Source organism: Phocoena phocoena, chromosome 1 (assembly GCF_963924675.1).
Source record: "Phocoena phocoena chromosome 1, mPhoPho1.1, whole genome shotgun sequence".
Classification (NCBI taxonomy): Eukaryota; Metazoa; Chordata; class Mammalia; order Artiodactyla; family Phocoenidae; genus Phocoena; species Phocoena phocoena.
In genome coordinates, this window is record NC_089219.1 from 36623261 (window position 1) to 36650414 (window position 27154).

Genomic DNA, 27154 nt, shown 5'->3' on the forward strand with positions numbered 1-27154 from the left:
AGGTCTCTCCACAGGGCCGCTTGAGTTTCCCTGTGACATGGCAGTTGACTTCCCACAGAGGAAGTGATCCAAGAGAAAGACTAGAGAGGAAGCCACAATGCTTTTTATGATCTAGTCTGGGAAGTCATACACTATGGCTTCTAATGTATTCTATTCTACTCACTAGAAGCAGGTCACCAAGTACAGCCCACACTCAACAGAGGAGAATTAAACACTATAAGCTGTTGAAGGAGAGAGCACCAAAGAATTTGTGGGAATACTTAAAACTACCACAGAAGACTGTACTAATGATGATAATAATAATCCTGGTGAACACCGTGTGCCAAGAACTTTATATTATGTCAACTTATTTAACCTTCACAACAACCACTGAGCTAGGTAAAAATTATTAACTCCATTTTACAGATGAGGAAACTGAGGTCAGAGAGGTTAAGTGACTTCTCTAAGGATGCACAGCCTGTGAAGTGGTAAAGATTCAAACCCAATCAATCTGACTCTAGAGCCCATGCTTTTAACCACTCCTGCCTCCCTCACACACACACACACACACACACACACACACACACACACAGAGGACCAGCCTAGAACAGGCAGGGAGTGAAAGAAACACCCTTCTGCAATTGAGTTACATACCTTGGCTATCCAGGAGTGTTTCTGGGTAATTTGCTCCCAGTAGAGGACTTCTCAACAGGAACTAAGAATAGAGGCAGAGATGGAGGGACCCGCAGAGCCTTGTAATCGCAGTGCACCCCTAAGGGTCTGGAGAATGAGGGCCAAAGCTCTCTTTCTGCCTCTTCATTGGGGGCCACGCTACAGCCTAGTCCCTGTGGCCCCATCCCTGCACTGCCCAGGGCATCCACTTCTGCCCACAGAAGTGTTCCACCCCCACCCGTGACCCTGCACCAATCACTCCTCCCTCACGTCCTCTCAGAGCATCCCCTACGTCCACACCCTTCGGCCCACGTCCATTTCCTCACCCGGAGCCTTCACATCTGCCCCGCCCCTCACCGCCAGGTCTTGCGTGCCCCACTTCTGTGCCCCTCTCGTCCAGGCCCAGCCCAGCACCCCCTAACCCTTGGCACGTCCCCCCTCCTCAACCCGGTGTCTGACAGCCGGACAGCGGGATCTGCACAGCAAGTGAAATTCCCGTCGGATCGATAAAGCCGAAGCGCTGGCGGCGACGGGTCGATGGTTTTATCTGTCTCGGCCCCGCGCGCCCGGCGCGCTGACAGTCCGACCGGCCGGCAAAGGCGTTCAAGGGCAGCCGCGCCCTCCGCCCCCTCCCCTCTTCCCTCCCCCCCCACCTCCCTGCAGCCGCTGCACCCACCGGACTGCAGGCTGGACCGGTCCGCCGCCGCCCTTGTGATTTATCTGGATTTTTAATTGGAAAAAATTTGCGAATTAATTGATTTCAGGAACTTGCCAATTAACATTGTAATTGGGTGCGTGATAAATTCCCAGGGAGCGTGTCAGCTCCCTCCGGGCTGAGGGCCGTGGCGCCTGGGTAGCTTGGGGAGGGACCCATTCTTGGATGCCCTTGCCCCGCTCCTGCCCGCTCTCTAGGAGGCAGGAGGGGAGAAGTGGAGGTTGGGAGAGGATGTGGCACCCGGGCTCCCTCCCTCCTTCTCTTCCCGCCATCAGCGCCGAGCTTTAATCAGGTATTTCACAGATGGGGAAACCGAGTCCTGCAGGAGGGCAGAGCTTGTGTGTGCATCACTCAGAGAGTTCTGGTCAGAGCCCAGATGAGGGCATCCCCATCCACGGCATGTGGCCAGCAGCTTCTTCCCCAGCTCTCCAATTCTCCCTTTCTGTTCCCTTCTCTCTGCTCCCCTCCCTTTCTTTTCTTTCCTCTTCTCTCCAATTGTCCCCTCCCCTCTCTTACCCTGCCTTTGCCTCCTTTGCCCTCCTTCCCTTCCCTCAGCCTAGCCAGCTCCTGAGTCCGTGCATGCTGCTGCCAGGGTGCCTCTCCATCACCCTCCCACATGGTTGGTCCCAGAGGAGCTCTTCTGGGTGGGCCTGGTTTGTGCTCTCTGCCCCCTTCTGCCCAACAGCACAGAGCAGGCTGCTATTTTAGACACACCCAAGGGCTCACATGGAGGAGCAGGGACCTTCCAGCTCCCAAAGTAGGGCTGGCTGGTTTTCACAGACACAGGTGCAAATGTATGTCCACAACATACAGGCACACACGCATACAGCCCCATTCCAACACACATAGATGTGCTCACACCTACCCCCTAAAAGAACCGCTTCCCACATATGCTCATTCCCACAGGCACAAGGGCACACAGACACAGGAAGAAGAGTCAGAACTCCCATTGGCAAAGCACTTACACTTTTCAAAGCACTTTTCCATTAGAGATCAGAGGCTGTGCCCACACACCCTCCCTCACCCCATCTTCTACCATTCCCCCTCTCAGTCCTGCATAGGAACTCCAATAGGCCCCAGGACTCGGCTGCCTAGAATGAGAAGGGCAAAGTTAGACTGAGGACAGATAGTGGAGAGCCTTCGATGCTGGAGGGTGGTCTTGGAGGTAATGGGGGAATTAGAACATCAGTGAGCTGGAGAAGCCTATCAGAGAGCTGAGCTGTAGGAGAATCACTCTGGAGGCCAGTGTGGGACATGATTTGGGGGTAGAAGCAAGGAAGCAAGTGAGGAGGTTAGGCAGGGTCCAGGGGACAGGTTGTGAAGCTGATCTAGGACAATGGCAGTGGCAGTGGGAACAGAGAAGGAATAATGAGAGACTGGTGGGGGGGGGGAGAAGCAAGAGAACTTAGCTGATTACTTGTGGGGTACTTACTAGGAAGAGCTTTCTGACTTGGGTCACGGGAAGAGTGATGATGGCAGAGAAGCAGATATCTGAAGGAAGGAGGGGACAGCGGACAGAGCTCTGGGCACGCTAAGCTTTCTCTAGGATGGTGATGGGGTGGAGACGATGTGTACAGACAGGCAGGAAAATAGATGGGGGCTGAAGGCTGAAGGGTAGGTCGGGGAGTGGCCCCCAGTCTTCTCTGTGGCCTTCAAACAGGAGTTTCCACCCAGAGAGAGGAAAGAGCCTTGGATGTGGAAAGATTGCACAGAGCTGAAAGGAGGGCTTGGCTTGGTGGGGCCTGAGCTCAGAGACCTTTTCCTGGAGGCTTCCCTACTTTGAGTTCTGGCCTGTAGGCTGGGAAGCAGGATCTCTGGTCAGTGCTTTAAAGGGGCTGGAAGGAGCCAGAGGGAGGCTGGGTGACTAGACAGGAGGCGGGGTGTGGAGATGGCAGTGCCCCCACCCCCACTTAAGCCTTATTTAAGGCTGGCCTCTGTGTTTGGTTGGGTAATGAACTAGATAAACAATTCCCCAAATAGATTAAAACGAAGTGTAACTTACAAAGGCGGCTGGTGATGATGGTTTATTCCCGGGCAGCACACCATTTCTTTATTTCCAAGGATAATTCAGTGTAAATCACCTTAATTAAAAGTGTCAGCCCAGCCCATGAATATTGTACTTAGGAACGCGTTTCCTGGGTCCCAGTTATAATTTAAAACCCATGGATCACTAGGCAGCGAGTGACTAAGAAGGGAGGAAATCGTTGGGGGCGGGCTGTGGAAACAGGGAGGGACGAAGGCAGAGCAGAGCGGATGGGCTGGGCTGGAGCCCGGCAGCCTTCAGCTCAGGGCTTGGACTCTCTTCTCCAAGGTGGGCCCTTCGCCAGATTCCTGTGTCTGGGGGAACCAAGCACACTTGGAGGTAAGCAGGTTGCTGGAGGAAAGGTAGGGCAGTGGGGCACTTGCTCAGGGAGAGGGAAGGAGTCTGGCGTAGTACCAGTCCAACTCGAGGGAAGGGGAAGAGGATTGCCAGGAAAAGATCCATAGGACTGGCAAAGGGAGAGGCTGGACATCCTGGCCCTAAACGTCTCCATTTCTATTCACCAGCGCAGTAAACTAAAGCCCAGAGTCAGAAGTACACTTCCCAAAATGAAAAGAAAAAGAACTCAGAGCTCAGCCCTCCATCCTAACCCCTGAATGTCTTTAGGAGGCTGTGTGGCCAACCGAAAAGTAGCACAACTCCATCAGACATGAACTCAAATCCCAAACCCTGCATGGGCTGTGTGAGCAGAGAGGTGTCACGTAGCCTGCTAGTCAACTTTGTAAAGTTTTTGTGGAGATTTAAAGAGATGACACATCTAAAGTTCCTAGCCCGTGCCTGTCACGTGTGGTGGGTACACAATAATTGTTCATTCTTTCCTCCTGTTTCACCCTGATCTTGCTCGGATAACACTCCGACTTCAGTCCAGGGGTCTGGCGAGAACAGTGTCATACAGTAGATGCCTCAGTTCTGCACCCGTTAAGTCCAGGAATGGGGCTGGCACAACGGTGACGTCAGCACTTGCTGAGTGAGGGAAAGATAAAAGTAACAAACTCGCACCTAGCAGTTCCTCAAAAGCAGCTCAGTTTCCTTTCTGTATCCCTGGTGCCTGGATCAGGAGCAGGACCATAGGGACCATTTATGAACAAAATGGCACTGACTGGAACCCAGTCTGGTGGTCCTCTCCTGCCTGTGATGCCCCCACTGTGTGATCAGACAGGCAGACGGCTGTTTTTTGTTGTTGTTTGTTTTTTCAACATTTTGGCCATGTCCCGTGGCGTGTGGGACCTTAGTTCCCCGACCAGGGATTGAACCTGCGCCCCCTGCAGTGGAAGCTCGAATCTTAACCACTGGACTACGAGGGAAGTCCCCAGACAGCTGTTTTTACACTCAGATCTTAGCCTCAGCCTGCTGCTGCCAAGCCTTCTGGACCCTGCACTGTGATGTACGTGTCTGCTTGTGTGGGTGTGTATCCATGTGTGTCTACATTTGTGGGTGCACGAGTGTAAGGTGTGTGTTGGCGCACGTGGGTGTCTGTGCATGCTTGTGTGGATGTGGGCACAGCTCTTCATCCAGGCCTGGGTGACAGTTGTGAATGTGTCTTTAAGGACACATCTCTGGGAACAGGACTCTGTGTGCTTGCACCTCTTCGTGCATGTCTGAGCCTCCAGGTGTGACCACACGTTGACAGAATTATAGACAATGGATATGTGTGTATCTGCCTTTACACCAGGGTTTCTCAACCTCAGCACTACTGACATTTGGGGCTGGATAATTTTTTGTTGTGAGGGTCTATCCAGTACCCTGCAGGATGGTTAATCCCCTCTACCCACTCCATGCCAGTAGAAAACTCCCCGCCCCCACTTCTGACAATCAAAAATGTCTCCACACGGGGCTTCCCTGGTGGCGCAGTGATTGAGAGTCCGTCTGCTGATGCAGGGTACACGGGTTCGTGCCCCGGTCTGGGAAGATCCCACATGCTGTGGAGCGGCTAGGCCCATGAGCCATGGCCGCTGAGCCTGTGCGTCCGGAGCCTGTGCTCCGCAACGCGAGAGGCCACAACAGTGAGAGACCCACGTACCGAAAAAAAAAAAAAAACAAATGTCTCCACATGTTGCCAATTGTCCCCTGGGGGGGGCAAAATGGCCCTGGGTGAGAACTCTTACTTTATCCAAATCTGCCTATGCCTTTGCTCACATATTGGGTGTGTCTATACCTGACCCAGTGTGTGTTCCCTGTGTATACACCACCCGTGTGTGCCCAGTGTATCTGCCCTGGGGGTGCGTCTTTTGTGCTGTGTGGATCTCTTGGGTGTGCTCTACCTGTACACCTTGTATGTGCACCTGTGTGGGGACGCTATGTGAATTGGCTGTATCTGCCTCCTGTGTGTATCAGCCAGCGCCTCTGTGTGCATGTAATATTTCTGTGCGCGTGATAGCACGTAAGTGAATGTGTGAGCACAGATGTGGTGAGCACAGTCGGGGTGGCAGGGAGGGAGGGCCAGGAACAGGGATATTAATGTTTCTGAAGTGGATCTGATTTGATACGTCTTGTTCCATTGTCAGCATCTGTTTAGCGGGGATTTGTAATACTTTGTGGCTCTGGATCATTCATGCTTAGCGCAGGATTTGGCCTTGCATACCAATTTTGTTATTAAACACAGTCCTCGCCTCCCCCACAGCCCATCCATCACCTCCCACCCCTGCTCCCCCCACTCTGAGCCGCCCACCGTATTTCAGGGCCCAGCTACCGCCCACCTGCCGCGCCTGCCGCGCCTGATGCCGGAGGGCCTGGGGCTGACAAATTGAATCAGGGGAAGATCATTCCTGGCCTAACGCAGTTTGCAGCATGTTGGAGGGAGAATTGACAAGAGCCATGTCAGTTCTATCACCCCAATCCCATAGGAACTAAGAGCAGGCTGAGGACTGGGTTGGAAGGAAGGGAGCAGGACAGGAAGAATCCTCAGGGCTGATAGGAGCAGTCAGGTAAAGCCCCTTTCCTCAGATCCACGAGACAGCCTACCATGCCTAGTGTCAGTACCCCTGCCCAGGAGCCCACTCTGGCCCCTGGCCCCTGATGGAGGCTGAGTGAGGCAGGGCCAGCTGGGGCTGAATGGGCTGGGTGGAGCTTGGCTGAGGCGGGCTGGGCTAGGCTGGGTATGTCTTCTCTCCTTGGGATCTTCTTCCTATTCTACTCTTACATGCCCTGGGCAGCAAGTGGAATGGTCACCCTGTTCTCTTCTTTCTTGGCAGCAAGAATTCCCTTCTGAAGGATGCCATGGCTCCAGGCACCCCCAAGGTAGGTGGACAATTGTGTTTTCCTCCAGCCCATCCTAAGCTAAGCCCACTCAGAACTGGTTCTTGAAAAAAAGGAGCTCTTCTTGGATCCCCAGCTGTTTTCAGGGTTTGATCGCCAGCCTGAGGCCTCGGGCTGCCCCGTGCACTTGAGTACATGTGTGTATACATGTGAGTAACAGTATGCTCACCTGACTTTCTCTTCTAGTCAGGATGGGGTCAAAGCCAAGAATGACCTGGGGGTGTGGGGGACCCAGACACTAAGTCTGGGGAGACTCAAAGGAGGAAGGTGAGCTGTCGCAGGTAAAGAAAAATATAGAAGTGCAGGTCAAGACAGGTGGTGCAGGGCCTTAGAAGCCAGACCATGGGGTGTGTGCATGTGCTTTGTCCTGAGGGCAACAGGGAGCCAGAGAGGATGCTGGGCTCTTTTGGGGAGACAATCTGACCCTCTGAACAGACACTATGGAAGGGAAGCTTGAAAGCATCAGATGGAGAAAGGAAGAGTTAAGGACAAGTGGCTCAAAGGAAGGGCCAGAGGCCTCAGCAGGATGACATGACTTGTACCAAGAACTCCCATAGGTGGCCACACAGGTAGATGGTACTGCATCCCCAAAGGTGATGATGTTTTGAGGGAGTGGGGACCTGGGGTTGGAGGACTAAACACTCACTCACTGAGTGTCCTCTCCCCCACCCCTCAGTAAGGTGGCATCCTGTCTTATAAGTTCTCACAATGACTTATAAAAGCAGAAATCCTCAGCCCTTTCTACAGGGAGTGAGGAATGAGTGCTGAATGGATACTTTTTTTTTTTTTTGGCTGCGCCGCATGGCTTGCAGGATCCTAGCTCCCCAACAAGGGACTGGTCGAACCCCTGGCAGTAAAAGTGTGGAGTCCTAACCACTGGACCACCAGGGAATTCCCCAGAATGGATGAAATCAGTAAGGGAGTGTGTGTGGAGAGATCAGAGCAGAAGCCAAGAAGAGAGTCTGGGACTCCTGTGCTGGGGGTCAAGAGAAGGTCCCAGAGCCAGGGAAGGAGCAGAAGAGGAACAGTGACGAGTGAGGAGGGGCACAGGAGAGCATGGTGTCCCAGGATCCTAAGAGAAGAAAATTCCAAAATGTCTGGGCTGGTCAGCAGTCAAGCAGAAAAGGGCTAGAGAAGGAGGCCATTGTATTTAGAAGTCTTAAAAGCACTGGTGACCTCTGAGAGAGCAGTTTTGGGAAAAGGAGCCAGAGTGACAATCTTACTTCCAGGGGGTTGGCCTGTCTCCCCTGCAGGCCCTTCAAAAAGGTGGGAGTGGACTCCGCATTTTCATTCAGGAAATCACTCAACACAGCAAGCTGGACAGAGGAGGGGCAGGGAACCTAGCCCAGCCCTGGACTGATGCAGGCCCTGGCCAAGGAAGCAAAGCCCTCCCAGCCCTAAAGAGAAAAGGCGTTGGGGGAGAAGCGGGGGGCCACACTGGCGGAGCTTGGCCCAGGCTGCAGTCTCCAGTGGCTGTGGTTAAGGCAGGCAGGTCACGGACGTGCTGCCAGGTCAGCCACAACCACTGATCCCTGACACCTGAGCATGGCTGGCAGGCTGGGGACTGGACCCCAGTGAGGCCTGGGTTCAAAGCACAAACACAGACACGATCCACGTCCACACCTGGTTCCCCACATACACAGATGCACGCCCACCTGGCCCCGTCAGAATACTCATACAGGAAGTCTTAAATATGTGCAGATTCCTGCAACCACCAACGTGGGCTCATTGATAATCAGACTTAGAGGCAAGGGCCACCGCTCACCCACTTCTAGATATAGGCTCACGCCCCCAAAGCTGCCTGTCTCAGGGTCTGTCCTCAGCCTGGAATGGGGCTTTAGGGAAGCAGGTCATGGGTAGAAGAGGCACGAGGTAGAAGGTTCAAGCAAGAGACTGAGAGGACAGGGAGGAGGGAGGGAGGAGGAGGAGAGGGCGAGGGGGCCTCAGACAAGATTGATGGCCTCGTTGCCATTAAGAAAAAAATTAGCCGGTGGCGGCTATCATATTAAAGGGTGAAGAAGCCGTGAATTATTTTCTTAAAGATCTTATCGCTTACAATGATAATTTTACCTTCCAAAAGGCCACTTTTAATGAGGCGAAGAGCCAGGCAAAAAGTCATGATTTAATGTCGGGATTTTTTTTTCAAAACACATTTTACTGCTTTTTGGTCCATGTTTAAAAAGCGCCAGTGACCTTTTTTTATTCCACTTGCCCCAGGTGTAATGCTGAGGCCTCTCAGGGCTTCTAACCTAGAGAGAATGAGAGAGAGCACACAAGCGTGAACTTTCTCATGATGGGGGGGTAGGGGCAGGGGGCCCACGATGCTTCCCCTCCTCAGCATCCTCCTTGGGACCAGAGAAGGGAAAGGACATTGCCTGAAAGCCTACCTCTTTTCCGAGCTGGGGGCCAAGGCACCCACTAGGCCTCCCACTGGGCCTGGGTAGGTGAGGAAGGGGCTCCAAGTTGCAGGGAATCCCATCCCAGTCCCTGCCTGGCCTCTTCCCTCCTCCTGCTCTTGTGATGAGGCTGAGTCAGGGAACCCTGCCAGACCAGCAGCTGCCCCCCCTTCCCAGGGCCCTTGCCTGAGGATGTGCAGCATGGCCACCGCATGCAGGTCACATCCTAAGGCTCAGTCGGAGATGAAGGATAAATGGCTGCTCCATCTTTCCCAAATTGCTTTCTTTGGGCTGTCAGTGGCGATTTGGCATGGTTTTCTAAGCTGGGGAGGCCTCCTAGGGAATTGTATGCTTCCGGCTCTGGGCTGTGCAGGCTGGAAAAGGTGGGGGGGAGGAAGTATGGATTGCTTTCAGGCCTCCAGGCCCCAGTTTGCCGTTGAACAGGCCTTGGCAAGAGGCAGCAAGAGCAGGCTGAACGTGCCATGTGGTATTTAGAATTGTGGTGCTCGTGTACAATTTAAAGCAGACAGTGTATTAATCTAAACTGCGGGCATATGTAGAAGAGCCCATGCAGGATTGACATGGGGGGATTCATTTTGCTGGGATTTTTGCTGGGGTCATCGCCACAGCACAGGGATAAATGGAGCCAGTGTACATCCCTAGCTGCACGAAGGCAACTCTTACACACTATTTAATTTACTGTCTCCATAGCGGGGCTGCCACCAGCCTGTATTAGGGGCAGGCAGGGCTTTACCCCCAACCCTTCAGAGGGGTCCCAGAGTCTCTGCTCACTATGGGAGAACAAAGCCTATATATAGTCTCAGCCCACTGGGAGGCCTGCCCCACTGGGACAGAGATTCGCTGGGGTGGAAGAGGTTGGACCCTCTCCAGGGGTCTCCACCCATCCCTAGGATCAAGCTATCCTTTCCCACAACCAGACTCTGGGGGGCCTGACCACATGCCTTCATAATCTCAAGTGGTCTCTACCCCTCTGCCCTCCTTTTCTCTGCCTCTATCCCAAAAGCTCCATAGGTCCGGACACTCTAGGGAACTGACTGTAGGTCTCATTCAGCCTGAGGCCACGTGTCCTTTTTCTTCTTCCAGTCCCTCTTGTTGTCTGCTTCCATCAAGAGGGAAGGAGAGTCTCCGACAGCATCACCACACTCGTCTGCCACCGACGACCTGCACCACTCAGACAGATACCAGGTGAGGAGGGGTGGGATGGGCCCTGCCTTATAGGGCAGGCCTGGGGCTACCTCCTCCCATCCTCAGGATACAAGGGGAAAGGCCTGAACTGTGTTTGGTTCCCTCTGTGTCTAGTGCTTCTAACTGAACCGAAAGGCACAGATGTCAGGGAATGTGCCGTAAATAGATGGATTTCAGGGAGAGATGCCAAGGTCACCTGGGCTCAGGTGGGCTCTTCGGAAGCATCCCAGCCATCTGGAGGTCTCCTCTAGGGTTCCGTTGAGAGAGAGAGAGAGAGAGAGATTGCCTGTGAGTACCTTGGGCATAACTACACAATCCTAAAACATCAGAGCAGGAGGGGGACCTAAGGGTAATATCCCAGCTTATACAGAACTTATTTGTGGTAGGAAGGAGAAGGAGCTTCCCCCAGAAGCTTCTGAGGAGAGACAGAGCCCTGCCTTCAGGAGCCCCAGTCAGAGGGCAGAAAACAGGGCTTGCTCCAAGGAACATGCTATCTAAATGGCAGCACGTCTTCTCAGGGAGCCCTTATGTGAACAGGGAAACACAGCCCTGACTAATGCAAAGAGACAAGGCAGCAGGGACCTGTCATCTGGGGTAGAGAACCAGGGCCACTGCTGGCACACAGGAAGCCTTTCTTGGAATTCGAGGTCTTCTCTCTGGGCACTTTTTCCTCCTAGCTGACACAGCCTGGCGTCAGGGTGCAGAGTTTGGTGAGTGGAATACGGAGTGTGGGCTGTACACCAGCTTCAACTAGCACCTCCTCTGCTGGATGCCCTTGTCTGGGACTCAAACTGCAGAGCCCAAAGTGCCAGCCCTGGGGAGGGATCCCTGCTCTTGTGAGCCCTGGTTTGAGAAAGGCAGTCAGTCCTCACCCAAACAATCCTGATTCAAGATGGAGAAATGACCCAACTCTAGGGGATTCTGGGATAGGGAGACAAGGCTCCATCCCAGAGAATTCTATCCCAAAGGGAGACAGAGCCCTGCCTTCAGAAGCGGATCCTGTCTATTTCAGCCACAGCATTCAGCTCCACTATTTGTTGAACTAGGGGAAGAGTAACCATCAGGCATAGGCATGGCATGCTAGGCATACGCTAGGTGTGCAAAGGCATGGCACCAAGGCCTCTGTGATTTAGAGTCAACCTTTCCAGCTTTCATTCCTAATACTGCCTTCCGTGAATCCTGTGTGCTGTGCTCACCAGATTAATGCTAACCACTCGTTGGCTGTGCCACTCCTTTCTTGCCTCTCTGCTTTACACATGCTGCTTTTAACCGGGTTATTTTACCCCACCCCATCAAATTTCTATTTATCCCTCAACAACCTGCCCAACTTCCCTCTGCTCCGGGAAGCCTTTCTGGATTAGCTTTCTCTTCTCATGACCCCTTCATGCCCATGTTATTGCCCTGATCATCTTATATCAACACCCATTTAAGTATGTTTCCATTATCTTCTAGTATATAACAATCCATCCCAAAACTTAGTGGCTTAATACAACTTATAATCTCTCATGATTTCTCATGATTCTGTCGGCTGAGTAGGCCTTTCCTCTTTCATTAAGCTCATTCAGCTAGAGGACTAGCTGGCCTAGAAAGTCCAAAATGGCCTCACCACATGTCTGGGAGATTAGGGACCTTGGTTTTCTTCCATACGGCCTATCATCCTCCAGGAGGTTAGACTGGCTTCCTTACTTGGCAGTCTCAGGGCAGTGTCATGCCAAGAGGGCGAAGGCCAAAGCTGAAAGGCCTCTTGAGGCCTAGGCTCTGGAACTCACAAAGCTAACACAATCAAGGGATGAGGAAATGCAGCTCTTTGATAGGAGGAGCTGCCAAGAATTATGAACATACTTAATCTATCATGATGAGCCTGACTCTTGCACTAGACTGACGGGCTCACCAAGGCCCCTTCTTTACTCCTTCCTTTACTCAAACACTTATCTAGTACTCACTCATGCTCAGCCCAGGCTCCCTGCCCTCACGGGGTTAGATGTGCAAATAGATAATTACAGCCCAGTGTTTTAAGTGCTATGAAAGAGAAAATCAGAGTAAGATTCACAGAGGAGGTAATGACTGAACAGGATGAGTAGGAGTTCACTTTGGTGGACCAGGAAGAAAAGATATTCCAGATCAAGGCAATACTATGTATGTGCAAAAGGCAGAGAGGTGTAACACAGAATGATGTATTTGGGGACCCACTAGCAGTTCAGTTTTGTTAGAATGTAAAACACAAGGGGAACTGGTAGAAAGTGAAGCTGGAATCCCCTGATCTTTACACAACACCTGGCATGTAGTAGTTGCTCAATTATGTTGGACTGTTTTTTAAAAATCATCAAACTTGGCCCTGAAATCAGGAGGCACTGGTTTCTGGTTTGGATTCCCATTTCCTTAGCCCCTGCTGGGTTACCTAACCCTTTAACCATTACCTCACTTTACCCTCATAGCAACTGTGCAAGCTAGGATTCATTGCCCCCAATTTATAGCTAAGGAAACAGGCCTAGAGAGAAGAAGTGACTTTTCTAAGAGCACATATATTATAAGTAACCAAGTCAGGATTTGAACTTGAGTTTGTCTGGCCCTGAATCCTAGATTGTTTCTCAGCCCTGCACTGGGCTTAGGGGCTTCCCTCATAAATATCCTCCTCTCCACCCCACGGATTTCTCCTGCATGCCAGACCGTTACTGGATAGAGATGACCTCCCAAGTAGAAGGGACAGGTCTGTAAACAGTCAAAATATCCAAGTTCAAAGGAAAGCCAAGGGACTGTGAAAACTCAGAGGAAACAACTAACCCAACACTGAGGGAAAAGCGAAGTCATCCCAGAGTCCTGTAGGATGAACAACAAACAGTTATCCAAGCAGGGAATATGGGTGCATGGAGAATAATATAGCCCAAAGTCCAGAGTATGGGGTGCTCAAAGAGCTACAGGTAGTGTCAGGAGGGGAAAAGGAGAGAGCAGGAGTGGCAGAAGAAGAGTCTGGAGAAATAGGCAGAGCACGTCAGAGACGACCTGTATGCCACGGTGCAATCTCAGTGGAGAACCACTAAAGGATTTAAAGGGGAGAAGAAAGAGGGTCAATTTTGCATGATACAACGATCACACTGCATGTACGGTGGAAGATGGGTTACAGGAAGAAAAGCTGGAGATGAGAAGACCAGATGGGAGACAGCTGCAAATTTAGAGAGCTCCTAAGATTATGAACTAGAGCAAGGACATCCAAGATAGGTATAGTCACTGAAGAAACACGCAGGGATGGCTGGCCTGTGCCCAGCGCTGTGCCGGGCTCTGGCTTCACCCAGGACTCACACATGGCCCCATCCCTGGAGTGGTCAGCCCACCGACAACCATTTGTACAAGCCATACTGAGAGTAGAGATGGAAGTAGAGAGGAAATGATATTTTTCGGTTAGGCCTGGAAGGGCGAGAAGGCGATACACAGAAGGGGAGATAAAAAGATGTAGGAGACCTTTAGAGGTAGACTCTGAGATGAAAGAAGGCTTGAGTGTGAGGAACTGAAGGAGGGTGGGGTCAAGGACGACTCACTCTCAACTATCTGGTGTGGGCACACCAGAGTGGATGGCGGTATCCCGTTAGAAACTGAGAATCCTGGAAGAAGGCCCTTGTTTGAGGGATGCTGGGTTCCACTTTGGCCGCGTGGCTGTGCGTTGCCAGTGGCAGCTCCAAAGGTTGTCCAGAAGATAGGTGAAACGTTGGGAATCCTCTAATATCGGGATTGATGAAAGGCTGGGGACTGGGGAAAAGACAGTTGGGACTCGCGGTGAGACGGGCCACTGCGATCAGGAAGTCCTACGCCATCTCCCCAGCAAAGGGGTAGCCGCGCGGGAGGCGGGAGCCAGGCGGGGTTCCGGGACGGAAGGAGCCCCGCGCTGGGAGGGGCCGTGGAGTAGGGTGGGAGGACCTCGCAGCCACTAAAACCCGGGCGGGTTGGCTTTGCGGCCGGTGGGAGGGACCCCAGGGCGGCCTCAGCCTGTTGCTGCCGGAGTGCGAGCCGCTGTTTCCTGGTCCCGGTCCGGCAGCCCCCACCACTTCTTGAACTTTCACCCCCGGCGCGCGACGGCGGCGAGTCACGTGATCAAGGCCAACATGGCCGCCGCCGCCGTTGGGAGCTGAGGTGCCGCCGCCGCCGGGCAGCCGGGGGGAATCCGCCCGCATCGCCGCCCTCGCCGGCCGGGCGGCCGCGGGGGCCGGAGCGCCGGAGGCCGGGGCTGGGGCGGCACTGCGCGGCGGCCACAGGGTCCCGCTAGAGCAGCCTCCGGCGGCTATGCCGAAGGCCCGGAGCGGCCGGCGGAGCAGGGGGGCCGGCGGGAGGGAGGAAGTAGGTTTGTTTACGGGCTGTTTGGGGCGGGGCAGGTGTGGACCGGGGGCTGGGGCTGGGGCAGGGGTCGGGACTCCAGGCCGCGCTGACGCTCTCTTTTTTGCATTTGCCCGGGATCTTTTCCCAGACCTTCTTGCGAGTGCGAGCCAACCGGCAGACCCGACTGAATGGTGAGTCTTGCGCGGCCCCTCCCTCCGCCCCACCCCCGGCCTCCTCCCTCCTTCACTGCCTGCAGTTCTTGACTTCCCTGGGTCTCTTCGACATTAGGGCCCACTGGCGGCTTCTTCACAGTCACAGCTCCTGAGTATATGCTGACCATGGCGGCTGCCCTCAGTTTCTCCATCTGTCTAGTGGAGGTTATGGTCCCCAGCTCTTGCGTGAGCCTCTCTAGGCCTTGAAGAACCCTGGGGGTCAGTAAGTGCCAGAGAATGAGAAACAAGCCACACAATTCTACGCGGGAGCTCAGTTTTGAATTTGCAAACTGCTGGGACCTCACTGTACAAGCCGGCAGGGCGCTGAGAATGTTTTTCTTCCAGTTTTTAATCAGTGCCCAGTAGTGTGAATACAGCCTCTCTGCTGAGACTTGACAATGCAGTGAGATCTGGAGTTCCCACGGCAACAGGAACTAACTCATCCCAGGGCTTTTTGAGTTATCAGTCGGCCCACATTTCACAAAGGTGATCAGCGTGGGCTCGACAGCTCTTAGAGGCCTTCTCTGAAAGCACTCCGTGTATGTACTACCTGGCAGGCCACCATCCCGCCCCCCTGCCCCGTGCCCCTTTTGGATTCAAGCCTCTGGAACATTCCTATTTGCTGAACACAATTGAATGATCTAGTTTTTTGTGCTGGCTAGGGTGTGGTATATATGGGGGTTGTCTCTAAGGGGCTTGGGGGTCTCTAGGCCAACTGGTGAGTGAGGCCATGGACGTTCAAGATCCCCAGTTCCTGCCACTTGGTTTCTGCTGGGAGGCTGAGCCCCAGACTGGGAAAAGGAGAGCATTTATCATGAGCCGGCACCATGTTAAGCACCTTTATCATAACTGAGAGGAAGTGTTAACACACATTTTGTAGATGAGGAAACTGAGGCTGGGAGGGGTGAAGGTGATTTGTTTAAAACCACACAGCTGGGATGTAACTGCGCCATGGTTTGAACTGGTTTGTTTATCTCCAGAGCCTGTGCTTCTTGGACCATGCCATGCTACCTCCTTGGCAATACTTTGACTTGTCCTACTCAGTAGAAGCCTCTAGGTAGGGAGCAAACTTTCCCTATCATGTTTTAGTAAGCTTAGTTCAGGACTTAGAAGATGAATGGCAGTAAAATAATCAAACCTCAGTTGCTTATCTGAGAATTTCCAGGTGATGCCCAATCCATCAGGGACTTTCCTGGGACTACAAGGAATTTTCTGGCATGGGTGGCCTGGGCAAGGAGAGCATCCAGTATCATGCCTTCCTTGGCAATCCTATGAGAGCCATTCCTTTATTCAATTATGAGTGTCTGTCATAGTCTCCTTCTTACCAGAGAGGCACTCCCTTGAGCTTTAGGCCGGGTAGGGGAGGAACCTTTGTACTGGCACACTGCTCCATACAGGCTTCTAGAAGTCTCAGGGTACCTTGCTCAATGCCTTTCTGATATCTAGCATCCCTTCTCCATCCTAGCCCTGGCTCTAGAGCAGTGGTCCCCAGCCTTTTTGGCACCAGGGACTGGTTTTGTGTAAGACAGTTTTTCCACAGACTGGGACGGTGGTGGGGGGAAAGGATGGTTTCAGGATGATGCAAGCGCATTACATTTATTGTGTACTTTATTTCTATTACTGTTACATTGTAACATATAATGACGTAATTACACAACTTAGCATAATGCAGAATCAGTGGGAGCTCTGAGCTTGTTTTCCTGCAACTAGATGGACCCATCTGGGAGTGATGGGACCACCTCGGCTCCACCTCAGATCATCAGACGTGAGATTCTCATAAGGAGCGCGCAACCTAGATCCCTCGCGTGTGCAGTTCACAGTAGGGCTCGCGCTTCTGTGAGAATATAGTACTGCCGCTGATCTGACAGGAGGTGGAGCTCAAGCCATAATTCGACCAGTGGGCAGCGGCTGTAAATACACATGAAGCCTCCCTCGCTCACCTGCTGTGTGGCCCGGTTCCTAACAGGCCATGGACTGGTACTGGTCCGTGGCCTGGGGGTTGGGGACCCCTGCTCTAGAGTGTCAAGATGGCCCAAGCCTGAGAGTCCAAGGGTTAGGGAAGTCAAGGTGAAGGAGTCTAGATCTTTGTCCACAAAATCAAGCGGGGCACCAGAACATAGTCACATCTCCTATAGTGAGAGCACAGGAAATTGAGACGGGCCAGGCTGCAGACCACGGTTTCTCAAACTCCATGCTCAGTCCTGGTGGGATGGTGGCTTTCTTGCTGATTTGGCTCTTTCTAGGGCTACTCTGTTTTAGGGTTGGAGTAGCTCCCTGCCTCAGACCCTCAACAGGCAGGATCCCCAAGTGCATATTCTTGCTGACCTAGCACACTCAGAGGATCAATCTTTGTTGATGCTAATCAGTTGGGGGCACTCTTGGGACAGGAGAGCCTTCTAAGCTATGGAGTCAGGCCTGGTTTCCTATGCTGCCTTTGCCACTTTTTAGCTACCTGGACAACTGCCTTGACTATCTTTTTCTGTTAAAATGGATAATACAACCTAGTTTCTGGATATAGAATAAAATGAGCTACCTTGTATAAGGTATTTGGCTCTGAACCTTACACACAATTGAAGCTCTAAATTGTAACTTACCGACTCTCACCTGCATCACCTTTCACCTGTGTCTCGCTCCCTAAACTGCATTGATGAGCTTTCCACCAGGGTCAGTATCCACAGGAAGTTCTTTCTGGCCTTGCAGTGGGGAACCCTTCCCTCCTTGGCTGGCTCCACCCCTACCCCCACCCCAGTCAGTCTGGTCTCAGAGTGGCTAGCTCTACTCCTGTTGCATCACAGGAGTGGATAGAGGGAACAGAGTCCCTTGTTTTGACCCCTTCCTGCTTCAGTGACAGGAGGGCTGCAGAGAGGGATTAGTGAGCTAATTAGAAATGATTGTATCTCTCGGCATTAATTAGCAGTGCTGTGGGCTTGCAGCATGCACTTTGGAATTGAACCCCCTGCGGGACAGCATGGCAGGGAGCCCTCTGCACTGATTAGAAATGATGGAACAGGTTTGGGTAGGCACAGTAAGGGCTACCCTCTCAAGGTATCTGGGCTGTCTGACTCAGATCCTCTATACCTTTATGACTGGGCCTCAGTCTCCTCTTCTGTAAAATGGGACCAGTGGACATGAGAGAAGTTTCACTGGGGTCATTCTACATAGGACACTAAGGTCTGTACCTCAGGGCTCTTGGCCCAGGAACAAAGGGGTTTTAACTGGTAAGTTAACAGCAGGCCAAATCAGGCCCCTGGAGGGACCTTGGATTCTAGCCAAGAAATGTTCTCTAAAGTTATGCTTCTTGACTCTAAAAGAGCCTGTGGTCTTGGCCTTCTGGGGAGACACATAGCAAGTGCCAAGGAGAGCATCTTTGCTCACTGGATTCATTGAGCACTGCAGGTAGGAAGGTAAGGGTTGAGCTTGAGCCAGCTGTGGCCAAAGAGTGGACACTTCACTGGCCTAGCACCTCTCCTCCCCAGGTGCTCTTGGCAAGGTCCAGTCCCCAAAGGAGCCGAAGGTGCTGCATGATGAGGGCCAGATGAGGCACTGAACAAAAGGGCTAATGGCTGGCAGGAGGTCAGGATGTGTCAGCTCCACTGGGACCTTGGGAACTACAGTGACCGTCTGCCTGTTCTATGCTTTGTTTTCGGTTTCTCCATGCAGCTCGGATTGGGAAAATGAAACGGAGGAAGCAAGATGAAGGGCAGGTATGTCCCCTGTGCAGCCGCCCCCTGGCAGGATCGGAGCAGGAGATGAGTAGGCATGTGGAGCATTGCCTTTCTAAGGTAGAGGGGCCATCACCACCTCCCTCCCCTCCCCTCTCCTCCTTCCCCTGACACTAGCTGCTGACTGCCTCCAGATCTATGGGCTGTTGGGGTCTCTCTGTGGTCTCAGCAGCTTCTTACTCTCTGTTCTTTGCTCTCTTCCTTTGCTTTCGCTCTCCCACTCCTCCCCTGGGGCTCCAGTGGAAAACTATTGGGGAAAAGCCCAGGTCTTTGACCTCTAGATTGGTTTACTTCAAAGGAGCCCTAGAGCTGGGGGCCTGTGGGGCACACTGCATCTTGGGGCTAGGGCTGTGCCTTCCTTGCAGGCCCTGGGGAGCAGGTAGGGATGGCCTGGGACCCGCATGATCCTGCTCTGCTCTTCACAGAGGGAAGGCTCCTGCATGGCTGAGGATGATGCCGTGGACATCGAGCATGAGAACAGCAACCGCTTTGAGGAGTATGAGTGGTGCGGGCAGAAGCGGATACGGGCCACCACTCTCCTGGAAGGTGGTTTCCGAGGTACAAGCAGCTGACACATAGGCAGTGGCACTCGGGTGGCCAGGCCTCTGCTGGGTATCCATCTGTTGGGAGCCAAGAGGCCAGGGCTGGTGGCTGGTCATTCCACCACGTGCGAGCTGGTGGGGCTCCTTTGTGACCGTGCTGCCTGCCTGTGATGTGCATATTAAAATGGATGTATTTGGGTGGGGAAATGGAACTGTGAGGCTGCAGGCTAGGAGTGACGAGGGGGTCTCTCAGCCTCGGGTGATGCATTGAAGGTGACAGCCAAGCCACGTTAGCACCTGCATAAAATATTAAAGGGACGGTTATGCATTTATCACTCCATCCCTCTTAAGGCTGATAAATGAGAATCCAGCAACTTGCTGTACACCTCCAGCACTGGGGGCCCCGAGGGCTTCCAGGCAAACACATTGGATTCCCCCCCCCCGCCTCCCTCCCCCCACTCCTCCCCCCCCGGCCCCTCCTCCTCAGCCCCATGTCAGGGAAATCAGTTACAGAGAAGAGAGTGAGTTATGGCAAAATTTGACCTCCCATGAGCTTCACTGGTGAATCTAATTTTAGCTCTGATCCCATCTCTTCTCCCTGGGCACCCTCTGCCCTGAAGCAAGAGGGGCCTGTGCCCAGCTGCTCCCTGCTTCCCTGGGACTCTCCCCCACTGCTGCAGAGGACTCTGCAGGACCCTGCCCAGCCCCACTACCTACTTGGCTCCTTGAAGAGATATAGCTTGGCCCAGTGGAAGTGTCCCACCCCCACCAGGTCAAATAGCAGACTGGTAGGTGCCCAGGGTCGGTGTCCTCTTGTCAAAGCCTTCTGCCTTGGGCAGGGCAAAGGGGGAGCTGTCAGCCTCCAGCTCTTCTCTCTTTCTGTGCACAGGCACAGCTGGCACTGCAGCTTGTGGTCATGAAGTGATCCAGTCTGCTTCCCATCTGCCTCCAGTTCTCTGGGCAACACCCTTGGGAGTATTGCTGTGTCTGGTCCCTGGGGAATCTCACAGCAGCTGGGAGGAGGGTCTCTGCCTCACTGGGGCAGTGCTTCTCGGGCTGGTGCTGAGGATCGGTCCCCACAGTGCCATCCAGGGCAGACCAGCTACATGAAGGGGCCACGAGCCCAGGTGTGGCGTTACGCTTCTGGGCTTCTCTCATATTGCCCGAGCGTTTGGGGACAAGCCAAAGTGTAAATCAGGAAGGTTAATCAGGCCAAACCGTTTCCCGAGCCTGAGCGCTGAGCTGGGAGGATGTCCATTTGCCATTTCACTCTGGTCCTATCCTGGAGTTTCCGAGTGTCTGAGGCCCAGGGAAGATGAGCAGCAAAGCCCAGGGTCCAGTGACTTGTACACACAGGTGTCTGTTCAGGGGCAGTTCCAGGATGCTGCTCCGGGTTGGCTCTGTTGGGTGGCTGCAGATTTTCATATCTTCCATTACTGCGGCAAGTTTTTAGTCAGGTTTCTTGGCACAGAACTGGACCTGGTGGCTTCTGGGCGCCAAACAGGGCTTAGGGGGATGAAGCTGCATGGGGCCTGCTGCTACAACCAAGTATTTCCCAGGCGCTGGGACGCACTTGCAGAGCGGGTGTGAGGGGCTCTTCAGCCCTATGGGGGGGTGTCAGTTTTCCCTGAGTGTTTACACTGTGAGGTTGTTCTTTTCAAGAATTCCTGAGAGGAGTTCAAAGGGGGCTTTTCTTTGAGCGATTTGGAGAGCGAGAATGAGAGTGAGACTTGAAGAGGGAACGGGGGCCGGAGGTGCCTTTATCTGCAGAGAATCGCTCCGGCTTTCCTGATAGAAGCTGCTGCCGCCTCTTAAACAGCTTAGTGCAGTCAAAAGACAGGCAGACTTGAAAGGCTGTTTTACAGCGAGATCAGCAGGGGCCACGAGGCAGAGAGCAGGGCGCAGTGGAGCGGAGGAGGCTGAGGCTCCTCTGTGGGGGGTGCTATCAAAGGAGGCCCTGTCTGATCCTGACCGCCTCTGCCCCCGAAACCCTGTCTGCAGGAGCTGGCCATCTGTCAGTCTACCCTCCTTGGCCAGGACCGATAGGCCCCAACTCTTGGGGGGTTGGGTGTGGCCCCGCCAGGCGGGCTGGTGTCAGTGTAGCGCATTGATCGCCCGCCGGGCGGGCTGGGCCGCAAGCTGGGCAGCGCGTGCTTAATGTGATTGAAAGGCAGTTAAAATGGCGGTGACCTTTTCAGGAGGAATTAGATTGCCTGCCAAGACCGGTTAGAGGGAGTGATAACGCTGGCTGAAGAAGCTGCCCAGCCGACTTCAGAGAGAGGGAGCAGAGGCAGGATGAGCAGGCGAGTGGTGAGGCCCATTTAAGCCAAGCTGTGCGTGCTGACAGAACAGAGATTGCTGTTCTTGTTGGATATGAAAGATTCGCAGATAAGTTCCTGTATCCGATCACCCCCTATCCCTCCTTCCGGACCAGGACCCCTTCATCATCCTCAGCAAAGCTTCCCACCAGGCCCACTGGGAGCTGGTCTGGTGGAGCAAATCGGTTTCCTTGAATGTATTCTGCCGTGGAACCAGTGAACAAGCAAGAGGTTTTGGTGGGACACTTGGCTGAGGGGAATGGGCCTTGGAGATGGGGCCTGTGGTTACTGAGGGTGAGGCCCAGATTGCTTAGGCCTGGGAGTACTTGGAATTGGTATTTTAGGACAAAGCGAAGGACCAGACAGAACAGGTAAGCACTGAGACAGGTCCAGCTGGAAGTGGATCTTTAAGAATCTGAAGGAAGAGATAAAGTTTTCAGGAGAGTAGTTCGGAAGAAACTTTCAGTGACTAGGAAACGCTCTGGCCTTCTCAGTTCTTGGAGACACCCTGGGCTGCGTGCCTAAGCTGTCGATTGTGCTCTCTGAACCTTAGGTTTGCTAACCTGCTACTGCTGTTTCTCCCCACCCAGAGTTAATAATTGCATAAAGGGCAGCACATGGACCCTAGTGTTTCACCAACATTCCCCTAAAAGAGCTCAACAGTTAGGGAAGGAAGACGCTCTTCTGGTGCCCTATGCCAGCCCTGGGCAGAGCAAGGGACCTCTAGGCTGGGCCACAGCAGAAACCTAATTATACAGCCCTTGGGGACAAACCCGCTCCTGCCTATAGTCAACGGAGGTATGTGATGAATGAGCCCCAGCTCTCCTCATTGCCTGTCACCAGTTCCTGGGTCCCGGAGAAGAGACTTGTGGTGGGAGCTTTGGTCCCTTCTGTTTTGGTTGCCAGTGAAAGTTCACCCAGCTGGATTGGGGGAGCCTGGAGCTCATCATATCTGGAATGGACAGGCTGGAGAGAGAATATGGAATGGTTGGCTTCAGATAAGGTCACAGTGATGTGGTGGGCACATGAGTGGCGAGATGGAGGAATTTCCCAGGAGGCAGCACAGAAAGTGGAAGGTGCTGCAACTCCATCTTTGAGCCCTGGAGGAAAATGCATCCCTGGAATCCAGCACTGAGCCCCTTTGAATCAAACAGGTGTTGGACAGGGATGATACTAAGAGAACCCACTGTCCAGGGCCTCTGCCCTGCCCCAATCCTGGCCTAGGAACTGCATCTTTCTCGAGTTCTTGCCTTAGATTTAAGCTGGTTCCATGTGGCCTGGGATGAGATGCCATGGAGAGGACAGGCAGGGCAGCTGTGGCACAGGTCTTTTAACTGGCTGTTGCTTGATAAAACTTCAGCTCCAGATTATGGGTCAAGGGGTTGAGAGGTGTTCTTAGCCCAGGGGCATGGAGAAATTGGCCTGGCCGTAGCTGCTGCCTCCTTTGCCATGTTGGTTTCCAAAAGATAGGAGCCCCAGATGCTAAAAATGTCCCCCAGCACAGCCCTGCTGCCAGGTGCAGTCAGTGACAGGTGTTGGAACAGCCGACTGCTGCAGGCAGTGTTGGAATGGAGAGCGTTAGGGCTGCTGCCTTCTACCTCCTTACTACCTTTAGTTATGACTGTTGCCTGCTGGGAGGGGCGAGGAGAGGTGGCAAGGAGCAGGGCACCTTCTTGTCCCCTGTGGCGACTGACGGGATTTAATCGCCTTTTGGAACACAATTGTTAAGCTGGGACCGGGGGAGTACAGGCAGAAGGAGTAAGTATCAGTGGTTTTAAACGGCGTCTGTCTCTCTGCGTCTCTCCTGACGTGAGGCAGTGAAACACGTTATCGAGGAGGCCCGGAAAGTGGCTAAGTGCGTTTGACACACGCCAACTCCCTGCCTCCACACTGGATAATTGCATTGTCAACTGTTCAGCGAGGTGGCAGGTGACACTGCAGGCCGATTGATTGTCCCGCATCGCAGCTCCCCAGACTGTCAGCTCCCCAATCGATGGCGTTTACACAAGACACCGTAACTGCATCTGTAACTAATTCCAGTGTAAAACTGTCCGGAAGCTGCTGCTCTGCACCACCACCCCCAAACCACACGTTTGGAGAGCACACGCCTCCAGAGGCCCCGGGACTCCTTTCTCCCTGGGCTCTGGTTTTGTTGGGAGCAGCAGGTGAGGAAATCGATGGCTCCGTTTTTGTGGTTTCATGTTCCACGACGTTACTGCCCCCAGTAAGCGGGCATCTCCAGTTTCTCAATCGATTATCTGATCAGTTGATCAAATTAATGCTGATTTTTTTCTCTCTCTCTCTTTGACCTAAGAAAAAAGGAGTTTATGCGAGGGGGGTCGTTTTTATAAAATTTAGGCTTATATATGCACTTAACCCTCTCCCTTTCTATTGCTAGTGTCCAGATGGAGGGAAGAGGTTTTTTGCACCGCCTGTCCTCCCAGGACCAGGCCCCCACTGCTGAGCATCACTGACTCTCAGGCTTAGTCTGCCTGTGGGCGGCAGCCCAGCCCTTTGTGCCACAATACAGTGGGGCTGAGCCTCAGCAAGGCGGCCTCCCTGGTGACTATAGGGTACTCTGGGTCATCTTGCAGGTCCCAGGGGCAGAGTCCCTTCTCTGGATAGTAGCATCAGGAGTGGCAGCTTGCCTGTTATCCCTGGAGCTACACAGAACAGGAGCCAGAGGCTTGGAAAGGAGTACTCTGTGCCATCTTGCCTCTGAGTACTGGCTTGGGATGTTCCAGCAGCTGAGAACATAAAATGACTGTGGAGCCTTCTTCTCAAAGCAGGGTGGGGGGCGCAAGCTGGCAGGGACGCTGTCTGCATAAAATGGCTTTATGGCGGTTTCTTTTTATTATGATTCTGCCAGAAGTCAGCAAGTGACATTTCATTAAGAAAATAAAGTTTAATGTGCTGGGAAGGAGGTTGGAGCTGGCTGGAGCAGCACAAGAGTGAAATTGGTGGCGGCAGCCTGTTCTGAACACCTGTGGGGGTAGGGAGAGGTTCCCAACATCTGTCTCTGCTGGCCCGTGGGGTCAGGGTCAGAGGAAACTGCTCAGACCAGAGAGAGGCCTTTTCCTTGGCAAACAAGATGTGTTGTGCTCTCCATCCTGCCAGGCTGGTCAAGGGAGCAGAAGGTCGCGGCTCACCCGAGAGCTGGGGTCTGAGAGGGAGGGTTGTGGCCTGAGAGGTTTCTCCAGGCCACCGGCTAATCAGGCCTTGGCCTTCCTTCTGGCACAGGGCTCCCAGGACCTAATAGAACAGCATTGTTGGCATTAAGCCGTTACTGCTTGGGTGTGTTGTATGGCACCCGCTGTGGGCCTGGCCAGCTCTGTGTTGGATGACGCTGAGATCACAGACTTGGGCTTTCATTCTGGTAAGGGACAGTGACAATACATGGTAATAAATATGATTTTGGAGTTGCACAGGAGCCTGGATGGACGCCACAGAAGGGACCCCTATGTAGAAATGTCTGGGGACATCTCGTCCACACTCAGCACCTTGAGGGTAGGAATCAGATCTGGAAACACTGTCTTCAGTGTCAAGCCAGGCAGAGGGTGAGTTTGATAAAGGTTGAGAGAATGTTGAGGTGAGTTCATTCAGGAAGTATTTATAGAGCAACTACCATGTGTAGGCACTATGAATAGAAGGCATGATTGAGAAGAGTCAGACTCGCAGAGCGAGCAGGAATTTGTTCTGTAGACCAAGAGGGAGATGTTTCTAGGCAGAGATAACAGGAAGTACAAAGGCAGGGGGCATGAGAAAACATGCAGGACTTGGGAAACCACAATAGCTATGTTCCACTGGAGTACAAGACCTGGTCCAGGCCTGGTAGGCAATGAGACTGCAGAGATAAGGACTTCGGCCACTGGCCTGCTTTATGTGTTGAGAAGCTAGGACTTATCCTAGCAGTTTGGCGGTGCCCAGTTTTCTCAGCTTTGCCATGGGAGCCATACTGGGCTGAGGAGTGGTGCCAGGATTCTCGGCTTTGCTTCTCGCCCACCCAAAAGGCAGGGCTGGGCAGGGCCGGGCAGGCCCTGGCTAAGCCAAGGATGTGAGGCTGACTGCTGAGCTCTGTGTACTTGGGGGAGGGAGGTTGGCAGAGCTCGGGAGGCGCAGGCTGTAAGTGAACCTGACGGCTACATTGTGATTGATGGCAGAGTTTGTCTCCCAAACTGTCAGAGGGTTTATAGAGGTGCCATTCACCCACAAGGCAGGAATTGCCTGTCAGGACACTTGGCCGTGAACAGTAGACAGAGCTGTAACTTGGTGTTTTCTCAGCTTAATGGCCCTGCTGCTGACCTGCCTGCTGCCTCGAGTTTGTTGGTGCCTCATTGTGGAGGGCAGATGAGGACTGGCAGGGAGGGGTGGAGGCTGGGCAGTGCCTGGCCTCTCTCTTTCCCTGGTGCTGCTTCCCTCTGGGTTGGGTGGAACCTTTGTGAGACCAGAGACCAGAGGTGTAGGAGGGAGAAGAAGGATCAGGAAGAAAGTGCTTTCAAAATGGGCTTGAAAGGTGGAGAACATTCCAGATGGAGGGGAGAGCATGAGCAGGACACGGTGACGTTTGAGGTGCAGTAAGTAGTCTATCCGTATAGGTGGAGCTTACGGAGTGAAGTGAGAGAAAGAGGGAAGGTGGAGAAGTGGAGGCATCCGGAGCTTAGCGTGTCTAACTGAGGAGCTGGGACTTGGTCGTGTGTGCAGAGGGGAGCTGCAGACACTGCTGGAGCAGGGAAAAGAAGGGTCAGAGCTCTAAGGTAACAGGGTGAAGGAACAGGCGAGAGGCATGACAGCCCGGTACATGTCTGTTGCCCTGATGAGCGTGTTAAGACCCTGGAAGTGGGAAGAATGAACAAGAAATTTCTGAGATCATCGGGCAGAACCCTGAGCTGCTTCACACCTCTGATTCCACTCAACCCAGATCCCATCGCTTTCAGCCCCTTTTGTCCCCAGCAGGGCTGTTCCACTGGCTCATGAGATGTGGTCCGAGACGGGGACCACTGGGAGAAGACATGGGCAGGGAGGGAGAAGTAGCTTTGTGGTCACTGGCCCTGGGCCACCAGGAAGGGTGGTCCTGGGAGTCAGACCACATGGCAGGTGAGCGGGCCTGGAGTAGCTTAAGCAGCTCAGCGCCTTACATCACCACCGCCGCCACTGGCCGAGAGTGCCTGTGGCTGTGCCAGATGCTCCTCGGTGAGGTCAGCTACCTGCCCGGCCCTTGGCCCTGCCTCCGCCCACCTGCTTGCCTCCATGCACTGCTTTGAGAAGCAGGTGTGCATGCTTTTTCTCCCTCGGCCATCCCTTCTTCATCCCTTTATAACTGCACTTGTCCAGGAATCTGGGCTGAGTGAGGTTGGGATGAATAATTAATGTCAGGCACTTCAGACACCAAATATTTGAACAGCTGCCTGGTGTTTTTGCTGGCAAGGACCTGATGGCCAAAACCAGGACGTTGGCTGGGGATCCCGCTGTATGGCTCTGACGGGCCTTTGCCAGCCTACTCTCCCTTCTGGTAGACTTGTCAGGCTGGACCATGGGACACGGGATGCCCAGGTCCTGGGTGGGGGTGGCCTTGTAGACCTGAATGTCTCTGTCTTCTTCCTGCTCTTCTTAGACCTGGAAGACAGGTGTTCAGCAGGCCTAGACTAGGTGTCTCCTGAGGACCTGACCTAGTGTATGAATGGGCTAGTTTATAAGCAGAGACCACTTGGAGCAGGAGGCAGTGCAGAGAAGGCTGAGGTATGCAGAGTGAAAAGGCCTGAAATGTCAGAGTCAAGAGCACCCAAGTTTCTTG

At 53.3% G+C, this 27154-nt stretch overlaps 1 protein-coding gene across 3 annotated transcripts in view; it reads left to right on the forward strand.

The window, feature by feature from the left end:
* RNF220 (ring finger protein 220) overlaps nt 1–27154 on the forward strand; it is a 224438-nt gene that overhangs the window by 190094 nt on the left and 7190 nt on the right. The window contains exons 4-8 of one of the 3 annotated variants that reach the window (XM_065881242.1): nt 6599–6644; nt 10163–10264; nt 14718–14760; nt 18442–18485; nt 18929–19061. In XM_065881242.1, the coding sequence (XP_065737314.1) occupies nt 6599–6644; nt 10163–10264; nt 14718–14760; nt 18442–18485; nt 18929–19061 (368 nt within the window). Of the gene's footprint in view, nt 1–6598; nt 6645–10162; nt 10265–14536; nt 14591–14717; nt 14761–18441; nt 18564–18928; nt 19062–27154 lie in introns of those variants that run through there. The other 2 variants (XM_065881240.1, XM_065881243.1) reach the window with 2 other exon arrangements.